Source organism: Micromys minutus, assembly GCF_963924665.1.
Source record: "Micromys minutus genome assembly, chromosome: 12".
NCBI classification, from domain to species: Eukaryota; Metazoa; Chordata; class Mammalia; order Rodentia; family Muridae; genus Micromys; species Micromys minutus.
Genome location: NC_137981.1, coordinates 59,281,249 through 59,291,957, shown reverse-complemented (window position 1 = coordinate 59,291,957; position 10,709 = coordinate 59,281,249). Strand labels below are relative to the sequence as shown.

The window sequence follows — 10,709 nt, the reverse complement described above, 5'->3', positions numbered from 1 at the left end:
TCAGTTTGGTCAGCCATGGCAATGCCAGTCCTCCCTCAGAGAGGGCGCTGTACAACAGGCGATGTTAGAGCTAGCGCCGCCTCTCGGTGGGCGACGCTCTGCTCGGCCGCCGTCAGGATCCCCTCTGTGGCTGGGATTTGCGGAAGTGTTTCTAGGCGACAGTGTTCTCCGACAACGCGTGCGCAGTGGCCGCCGGCGGCGGAGTGGCTGACGCTGCCGGGTTGAGGGAGTTCCTGCGGGTGGCTGTCACCGCCCCGTTTCTCTCCCGATGGTGCTCTCCTGAGGCCAGCTGCCTGCGGGCGTCGCCCCGGGATGGAGCACATCCGGACAACCAAGGTAGTCGGCGGGAGATCCTCGCAGCTGCCCGGGTCCATCCCGCAGAGGCAGACAGGCATTTGGGGTGCGGGGCCTCCGTTGCGGGCCGGCAGTTTGGGGGTGCGGAGGCCGAGTGGACGGCGCAGGCGCCTTGGCAGGAGGTGCTTGGGGAGTCAGCAAACGGTGGCCGCCCAGCGAGCTTTGCGCTTTTTGACAAGACTGAGGCTGCTTTTTACGTTGGGGGCTTTCGGCCGATCGCCGCCTGGCTCGCCTCCGGCCGGGTGGGTCCAGTATCCATCAACACTGTGTTGTGCGAACTAGTCTTGCTCTGGTTTAAGTGTCCCGCCCGTGGTGCCATTCACTTTTCTAGTTCTCCAGCCGCGTAGAGCTGATACTTTTGTGCTTCCAACTTTAGGCATTGTCCTAAGTATAGGGAGCCAATTAGACAGCGGTTATGCGGAGGGGAAAGGCTGTGTCATATTGTAAAAGGTCCGTGGAACTTTCCCATACCTGAGCTTGCTTGTCAAGTCCATGCTTAATTTTTCTGTGTGAAAAGAATTCAGAGAATAGCCAAACTTCAGCCTCAGACAGGACCAAAACAGAAATGGAGATCAAAAGGCTTGACTAACCTTGTAAGATGGGGAAAACAACTCTCTGGGCTTTGCCAGGCCTTAACTGTCACTTACTGCCTGTTCTAAAGGTCTTAAAGTTACAGGTCATCTGGGAACAAACTGAATTTTTTTCTTCATTGTTCTTTAAAACACTTCACAACTCTTGATGTTATGCATAGCAAAGCATGAGCTTTTGTTAGGATTTATTTTGGAGTTTGCAGTAAATGTGCTCCTTTTCCAAAATTTTGGTGTTTTCGAGATAGAGTTTCTCTGTGTAGCCCTGGCTATGCTGGGACTTGCTCTGTAGACCAGGCTGGCCTTGGATTTACAGAGATCCATCTGCGTATGACTAAAAGTGCTGGGATGAAAGATGTGCACCACCGCTACCTGGCAGGGTTTTTTTTTTTTCTTTAAAGAGAAGGAAAATATAATAATTGGGGAGTTGAAGTCACTGACATTTAAAATCTGGAAATGGGAGGGTGATTTGATATCCAGCAGAAGGTGCTAAGGGGGAAGAGAGTGAGGGTGGGCCAGGGAGTTCCTCCTGTCCTGTCACAGGCCCAACAGCTGTCAGCTCAGGAACTGCCTTCCTTCCACTCTGAACCTCACTGCTTGCTGGCTGCTTTGCGCGTGCACGCGCACACACACCATTGAAAGCAAATGGAATTCAGTGAACTAAACACACCTATTCCTTAGTGAATCTATTCCCTAGTGAAGGGTGAGAGAGAGCACTGGTGGGAAAATCTTGGTGATTCCCTTCATGAGTTAAAAATTACCTCCTTCAGTTTATGAGGAAGTGATCTGGCCTTGTGGGGTCTGTAGCTGTCATTTTTATGAAATCTGTTCTTGATTAACCCTTGCTTTTCCTAGTGGGTCCATGTTTGGTAAGGCTGCTTTTTGCTTGTTGTTTAGATCAGATGTCTTTATGTCTTTCTAAAAAAGATTAAGAGATTTCCAGTTGATTTTCTGCTGAAGTTGCTTCTTAAGGGAACTCTTTTGTTACCCTTACCACTGTTGTAGCCTGGGGTCATTTCTCTGGGACAGCCTTAAGTGGGTGCGTGTAGACTACAGTGGGACAGAGGCTTGCTGGGCATGTACACACTTGACTGACACTGGACATCCCACAGCAGGGCAACATGAACCTCACAGTGTATTCTGGTAATTGTTATATAGACTGTACCATTTTCTTAAATTGTGGCTTGGAAAAAGAGCGTAGTTTTACAAAATTGCTTTGAATGTAGCCAAGTTTTTGTTTTTCTTATGCATAGTCTTCCCTAGACATATTTAAATTGCTGCAAAAAATTGTTTTAAACTCTGTGTAGTTTAGTTAGTATGATCAAGATTGTTTGTAGGGCTGTCAGGATGGTTCAGTGTGGGTAGAGGGGCTGATGCCAAGCCTGACAACCTGACTGGTTCCCAAGAATCCACCTCTCAGAGAGTCTTTCTCACCTGCACACAGGTTCCTTGGCCTGTGCATGCCCACCCCACCCCTCAATTAAAAGTATGAACATTTTTAATTGACTATGATAATGTATGACTGTTCAGTGATTTTTTTAATGTTGTTTAACAGCTATTTTTTGAAAAGTAATGCTTACCTTCTGTTGGGCAACTATGTCAGTGACACACGTATGTAACATTGCCATAATTTCACAATGTTCACATTGCACACATTTGTTAGTTCATTAGCTCTCATCACTGTGATGCTTTTAATTATCAACTTGCCACAAGGTAGAATCATTTGGGAAGGGAGTCCCAGAAGAGACTGCCCAGATCATACTGGCCCAAGAGGGATTTTTTCTTTGTGTCTTAATTGGCATGGGGTAGGAAGGTCCATCCTAATGTGGACAGCAGTATTCTGTGGTCTGAACCCTGAATGTACAAAAGAAGAGAAAGCAAAGGGACAGCATTTGTGCAGGTATTCTGTCTCTGCTCTTGACTCTAGATGTGACCAGCTTTCTGAAGCTCCTGCTGTGACTTCGCCACAATAGTGGTTGTGATGTTAAGCCAAATAAGCCCTTGCTTTATGTCAGAGTGTGTTATCACAGCAGCAGGAGTGGGACGAGGACCATCGTTGGTCAGAGTGTGTTATCACAGCAGCAGGAGTGGGACGAGGACCATCGTTGGTCAGTGTGTTATCACAGCAGCAGGAGTGGGACGAGGACCATCGTTGGTCAGAGTGTTATCACAGCAGCAGGAGTGGGACGAGGACCATCGTTGGTCAGAGTGTTATCACAGCAGCAGGAGTGGGACGAGGACCATCGTTGGTCAGAGTGTGTTATCACAGCAGCAGGAGTGGGACGAGGACCATCGTTGGTCAGAGTGTTATCACAGCAGCAGGAGTGGGACGAGGACCATCGTTGGTCAGAGTGTTATCACAGCAGCAGGAGTGGGACGAGGACCATCGTTGGTCAGAGTGTTATCACAGCAGCAGGAGTGGGACGAGGACCATCGTTGGTCAGAGTGTTATCACAGCAGCAGGAGTGGGACGAGGACCATCGTTGGTCAGAGTGTGTTATCACAGCAGCAGGAGTGGGACGAGGACCATCGTTGGTCAGTGTGTTATCACAGCAGCAGGAGTGGGACGAGGACCATCGTTGGTCAGAGTGTTATCACAGCAGCAGGAGTGGGACGAGGACCATCGTTGGTCAGAGTGTTATCACAGCAGCAGGAGTGGGACGAGGACCATCGTTGGTCAGAGTGTGTTATCACAGCAGCAGGAGTGGGACGAGGACCATCGTTGGTCAGAGTGTTATCACAGCAGCAGGAGTGGGACGAGGACCATCGTTGGTCAGAGTGTTATCACAGCAGCAGGAGTGGGACGAGGACCATCGTTGGTCAGAGTGTTATCACAGCAGCAGGAGTGGGACGAGGACCATCGTTGGTCAGAGTGTTATCACAGCAGCAGGAGTGGGACGAGGACCATCGTTGGTCAGAGTGTTATCACAGCAGCAGGAGTGGGACGAGGACCATCGTTGGTCAGAGTGTTATCACAGCAGCAGGAGTGGGACGAGGACCATCGTTGGTCAGAGTGTTATCACAGCAGCAGGAGTGGGACGAGGACCATCGTTGGTCAGAGTGTTATCACAGCAGCAGGAGTGGGACGAGGACCATCGTTGGTCAGAGTGTTATCACAGCAGCAGGAGTGGGACGAGGACCATCGTTGGTCAGAGTGTTATCACAGCAGCAGGAGTGGGACGAGGACCATCGTTGGTCAGAGTGTTATCACAGCAGCAGGAGTGGGACGAGGACCATCGTTGGTCAGAGTGTTATCACAGCAGCAGGAGTGGGACGAGGACCATCGTTGGTCAGTGTGTTATCACAGCAGCAGGAGTGGGACGAGGACCATCGTTGGTCAGAGTGTTATCACAGCAGCAGGAGTGGGACGAGGACCATCGTTGGTCAGAGTGTTATCACAGCAGCAGGAGTGGGACGAGGACCATCGTTGGTCAGAGTGTTATCACAGCAGCAGGAGTGGGACGAGGACCATCGTTGGTCAGTGTGTTATCACAGCAGCAGGAGTGGGACGAGGACCATCGTTGGTCAGAGTGTTATCACAGCAGCAGGAGTGGGACGAGGACCATCGTTGATTTAAAAATGGACCCTGCCAGTGGTTTTAGGATCTCCATTTATAGACCAGGAAGACATTAGTAAGATTGACTGACTAGTCAGGTTTGCCATGTGTGACAGTTGGAATTTAAACTAATGTCTAACTCCAAAGGCTAGGTATGCTCTTCCTATAATGAACAGTTGTAATGGATTATTAAATTGGTATTAATTTAGAAAACAATAACTAAAAGGGCTTTCCTTCCCTAGATTTATTATAGGTAATAGTTTGATATTCTTGTTTTTGTGTTGTTTAGAGTTACCATTTGCTTTGTCTTCTGCTGTTCAAGATTAAATAACTTTCTAACCCCAAAATTCAGTTGTTAGCTATCTCATCCAATTTTATATCACATTTGCCCCGAGACAGGCTCTTTTACTGAACCAGATGCTCAACCTTTCAGACAGGCTGGCGTGTCTTTGCTTTCCCAGTGTTGGAGCCACAGGCACATATGCCTGTGGCTGGGCTTCTACATGGGTGCTAGGGATTCAGACTAAGGTCCTTGTGTTTACAGAACAAGTGCTCTTTCCCTCTGAACTGTCTCTCCAGCCTCCAGACCTTTAGGTTTTTTGAATTATTATTCCATTTTTATTGGATTCATTCATTTTTATGAGTGCCTGCATTATATGTTTGTGCTTAGTGCCCAAGGAGGCCAGACGAGGGTAGGACTCCTTGGAGCTGCAGTCACTGATGGTTGTGAGATGCTGTGTGGGTGCTGAGCACTGATCCTGGGTCCTCTATAAAAGCAACCAATCCTTTTAGCTAGTGACCTATGTACCCCAAGTTTTGGCTTAAAAGACACTCATATGTATGAGTTTTGCATGCCTGTTGCCCGCAGAGGTTAGAAGAAGGCGTTCTGTCCCTTGGAACTAGAGTTATGGATGAATGTTGACCACCACGGAGATGCTAGGAACAAAACCTGGGTCCTCTGAAGGGCAACAAGTACTCTTAGCCACCAAGCCAGTTCTCTAGCCCCGAGATCTTAGATTCTGAGGCATACTTGAACACTTGCCCCAGGTTACAAAAAGTGATTTGTCAAGATTAAATAACTTGTCCTGTTTCTGTTAACTGACTAGGAATTAACTATTGGCTTACTGGTTGCTGACAGAGCTGAATTCTGAGCGCCAGGTCTCAGATATAAAGTCTCTGTCTTAACCACCACACTCCTCTCCTATCAGAATAGTTGTCTAGGGAAGAGATTGGAATGTGAAGGTAGGGGTGTGAGCAGGCATGGGGACAAAGAAATGGGCGAGAGAAACTAGGTGGTAAGGTTTTGTGTAGTAACCAGCTAACCATGAGGATGTTGAACTGGGGGGAAAGTCTGAGGAAGAGAAGCACGTATGGATGTCTAGGTAATCACTGAAAGGCTCTGTTGGGGTGAGAGAACACTTCGAGACTCTGCAGAAAGGCGCATGCAAAAGTCATGGCGTTGAGGTGGGAAGGGTGAGTAGAATGGAGGCTAAGAGTCAGGGCAGAGAACGTTCTTCCAGCCTGATTTCCTCTCTCTGCCCACTGTGCCCCTCTGCTGGGGTCACACAGGAAGTGCTCTGAGAAAATGTGTTTTCGGTCACGAGAAACAGTAGTTGATGGATTGGGTCTGCTCTGTGTCAGATGGAGTACATGCAGAGAGAGCAGGGACCCTGGAGACTGCCTGGGTGCCACTGGGGGCGGGGAACGGGGAACACAACAGAAAGCTGTGGTTAAATGTGGAACTGTTGAGGGGAAGGAAGTGCCCAGCAAAGGGAACATTGCCTGTTCAGGCCTGGCAGCTAAAAACTCACAAGAAAGCTGGAGCAGGATGGGTAAGGGCGGTGCCCCCAGAATATTGAAATCAGAAGACAGGTAACTTATTGCAGACTTTTGAAGGCCCTGTAAAATCTTCTTAAAATGTGTGTGTATATGTGTGCGTGCATGGGAAAGGTTGGTGACACTAAAATGTATATGTAGATGTCAGAGGACAACTTACAGGAGGGGCTTTTCTACCACATGGGTCCTGGGTTGGACAGAGGACATAGGGCTTGGCAGCAAGTGTCTTTACCCATGGAGTGGTTAGCTGCCTTCACAAATCTTCGCTTTCACCCTGAGATAGGCGGCTGTGTGTTCAACATTGCGGAAGAACGGCGTGAACTAAAACTGAAAAGTTCCCACTGGAGCTATAATTCGACATTACTCGTTTTCCCTCTTAAGAAGTCCATATTGCCAGTGTACAGTCCTCTTCCTTTCCCTCAGCTGTCTGTTGAAGGATCTGGAAGTCTCAGGCGGTACATGGCTAGGGACAGGGAGCACAGCATTCCCAACAGCTGACTGTGTGCTTTCTGCGCAGGAGCCACAGCCCACAGCACAACTAGCGATGGAGTAAGTGCTGTTCTTGGTCACAGAAGTTTGGTCAAAGAGAAGGAAAAACAGGCGTCTAAACTCTAATTTTCTGAGTATGATGTCCTGTGCTTTTCATATCCAGTGTCTTAATCAGTTTGAATTTCTCCAGTAAGCCTTAAGGTGCCCGTAGTTGCCAACAGTTGACTAAGTAACGTGGGCTAGCATCACTTCCATCACAGAGTGTCTGCTCCGCCAGGGTGCTTTCTCTTTGCCCCAGTGGTTCTCATTCTTTTCCATTTGTCTTTTCCCCGTTTACCCTTTGCTTTCTGACGATCCTCAGGCTGTTTTTATGGTGCCTCAAATAGTGACCTAAAATAGTTGTAGTTGCTTCCAAAACAGGTAACTTAAAATACCCCCAACAAAAGCCTGGGAACCCCTGACAGGTGGAAGGGGAAATGGGAATGGGCCACTGGGTTCTTGTCTGGCTTTTAATTTGTATTCTGATGGTTGTAGCGAAGAAAAGTCTTTGGAGGAGGCTTTGCAGTAAAGGGCAGAATGATGAGTGTGGTCCCCACAGCCACTGACTCCAGAACGTTAGGCAGAAAGTTAGTGTCCGCATTTGCTCAGTCCATGTGCTAAAACACTGTAGAAGCTGCTGGTTAGCTGTAGTTTCACTGTTGCAGGCTCTTAACTAAAGTAGTGATTAGCTCTCCGCCAACTACTCCAGACGCTTTTTTCTGTCCCAGTCTGATAAGCCAACAATAATGAGTAACAGTATCCCTCCATGTCTGATTCTTTCCTCACACCAGCTTTGTTATTCGACAAAATGGACTCCCCTCTGCCCTGCTTCCTCTGTGCCGCATTATCTCTCCCAGCTACACCTACACTGTTTCATTCCTCTGTGATGGTCACCTCGCCTGCTTTGTCTGTGTGTCGACGCTGTGGTGCTGATGTCAGTACCGTGTGGACTACTGCACTTAAAGGCCTGCTTGCGTTCCTTCATCAGATAAAACGCCGCTGCGTCTCCTCCCCAGACTTCTGCTTTCTCTGTATTTCTCTCAGTGAAGACAGTGCTTTAATTCTTGCTCTCAACACTAAGTGTTAAAGAAATTTATTTTACAGCTTTATAGTACATTAAGTAGTGAATTTTCTTTTTTTAAGCAAATCCTTTTGTGTGGCGATGGGACAGGGTGGGATGGGCTGTGTGCTGTGGTGCACATGCTCTGTGGTGTGTGTGAGAAGGTCAAAGGACAGCTTGTGTCTGTCTGTTCGCTCCTTCCACCCTCAGGTGGTCAGGCTCGGATAGATCTTAACTTGCTGAGCTGTGTTGCTGGCGCTTGAAATTGGTTTTTAAGTACCACGTACACTTTTCCTTTCTCTCCTTTCTCATTTTGAACTTACTTAAAATGAAAACTAGCAGCCTCAAGCTGCCTTACCAGATACCTGCAGTAATTTTTGCAAACATTTAGATTATTTTAGCATCTCACTGCTTCTATTTCTACGGCACAAAGGGTGCAACACTTGGCATTCATTATCCAATCCGTTCCTCCCTTAGGAATAGTTGCTCTTACTTTACAGACAAGGGAATGGGACCAAATAGGTTAACCTTGAGTTAACAGTCAACAGATGTTACTGAGAGAACTAGGAAATGCCCTTTTCTTAATACTGTGTATTTATGTGAATGTTCAAGAACTTGGAGTGAGTGCGCATGTCTGTGTGTGCTTTTTAAAGGGCCAACATTATAATAAAATCATTTTAAAAAGTTGGAGAATTAGAGCTGCCTAGCCTTAGGTATTTAGTCTAAAGGTAGACAGGGAAGCTAGCTGTGTGCATTGAGAAGGAATAGCAGGGTGAGAATTGAGACTGAGACGCAGAAGGGAAGTTGGGTAACAATGAGCAGAACATCTTAAATACGGTCTTGGTCTCCTTTTGTCCATTGCATGGTAGAGTTGAGGTGAGGCTGGGGACTGGCACCTTTGCACTTTGGGAGATTATTCCAATGAACAGCTGGACCTTTGATCTTGAACAGAGACAACTAAATTTAAAGATCTAACGTTGAGGGCAGGAAATACACATATAGATTATTACATCATTTTCAACTGGAATTTTCCACCTTGTAGATCCATAAGGGTCCTATAGTTCTCCATAGTGCTAGGAGCAAGCACTTGTTTTCTGGGTGTGGGGACAAGGAATTAGACTTCCCAGTAAGAACTGTATTACCAAAGTAAACAGGTGGATAGATGAATGGACAGACAAACAGTAGAGCAAGTTCAACAATCTGTTCCCTAGTAGTTTTTCTACTTATTTTTCATTTGTGGCTCATACATGGATTCCTGAATGAATATTACCTGGTCAGCCATGGTAGAAGGTAAAGGCAGCATGGGAAAATAATGGAATAATAAGATAGAGAAGAATTCCATTTTATAAATGCTTTTACTGATTTTGCAAGGGACCATTGGTACACTGTGGGTAACTTCCGTCTGTTTCTCCGTGGCGGTTCGTCTGAAGTGGATAAACATCCATTATATCAAACACTCTTCGAGCCACCTGGAGGGACTCAGAAAGGAAAAAAATAGCAGTGCTTGTCCTGAGATATGTACTGGTTTTTAGCGGGAGGAGCAGACACTTGAACAGGCTTTCTTTCGTTTTAGCATACTGCGTAGTCTGATGTGGGTGGAAGGGGCAGAGCTTGAAGTAGCTGAGTGGGTGAGTCAAGAAGTCAGTAGGATGATAGCCAGTGCTGGCGACTTGGTGTGAATGGTGTCACATAAGTCACGTGTGAAATGCAAAGTGAGGGGAAATAAGCAAGTCTAAGTCTTAGGATGTTCAAGTGCAGAACTAACACCTGGCTCAGCGCTCGTTTACCTTCCTGATGAGGAGCTTTCCTTAGAGGGGCGCTGCTGCCCAGCTCAGTAGGTGCTGTGCTCTCCTCATAAACCGGGCCCTCAGGTGTGAAGGACTTGGCTCAGTCACACCGCACTTCTTGCTCCTGTTCATTTGTGTTGGTGTTTCTTAAAATCTTCCCCAGGTTGCGTTAGCATCTAAATATCCATTTTGCATGTGTTCCTTCAAGAGACAGAAGACATTTTACCCTGAATATTAAGTAACTTTTTGTGTCTTGGGACAAAAAAGGAGGGGAAATATGATAATGATGCATATAGTTCCTAGGATTGGAAGAAGAGTATTTATACTACTGTCCTGGTTAGTCCGCTTGACTTGATTTAGGTTGTCTGAAAGGAGGAACCTCATCTGAGGAACTGTCTAGACTAGACTATCTGTGGGTATGTCTGGGGAGGGGTTGTCGTGGAGACAATTGATGTCCTGTGCACCGGCAGCACCATTCCTTGGGCAGATGGTTCAGGGCTGTGTAAGCAAAGCCCTAAGCGTGAGCCTGTGATGAAGGGAGGAATCTCCACGGTGGGCCGGCAAGCTCTGTCCCTCCACAGTTTCCGTTCTGCTTCAGGTTCCTGTCCTGACCTGGAAGGATCAGCCACACAAACCTGTTCCTCCTGAGATGCCTTTGGTCAGAGTGTTTTATCACAGCAACAGAAATAAAAATACCCTACTTCCGATATGAAAAATAACATTTTTGTTTCTTTCTTAGGTTGAACAAGTAAAGTTACTTGACCGGTTTAGTACCAACAACAAGTCACTGACAGGAACACTGTATCTTACGGCCACACACCTATTATTTATTGATGCTCAGCAGAAGGAAACCTGGGTAAGGTGGACTGTCTATGTCTCAGTAACAGTAGGCTGGTTACTTAGTCACCAGTTTTTTGTTAGGTTTTTGTCTTTGTTGTTTTTGTTTTGGACAGTGTCTTGCTGTGTACCCCAGGCTGGCCTTGAACTTCCTACGTCTTCAG

The 10,709-nt window shown here is 47.1% G+C and overlaps 1 protein-coding gene across 2 annotated transcripts in view; it reads left to right on the top strand.

Moving 5' to 3' along the window:
• The first annotated feature begins 205 nt into the window (after positions 1–205).
• Positions 206–10,709, top strand: part of MTMR6 (myotubularin related protein 6) — a 33,911-nt gene continuing 23,407 nt past the window's right edge. For both annotated transcript variants that reach the window (XM_080926024.1, XM_080926023.1), the window contains exons 1-2: positions 206–336; positions 10,448–10,564. In XM_080926024.1, coding sequence (XP_080782150.1) covers positions 313–336; positions 10,448–10,564 — 141 coding nt within the window. In that variant the 5' untranslated portion in view covers positions 206–312. The remainder of the gene's footprint in view (positions 337–10,447; positions 10,565–10,709) is intronic.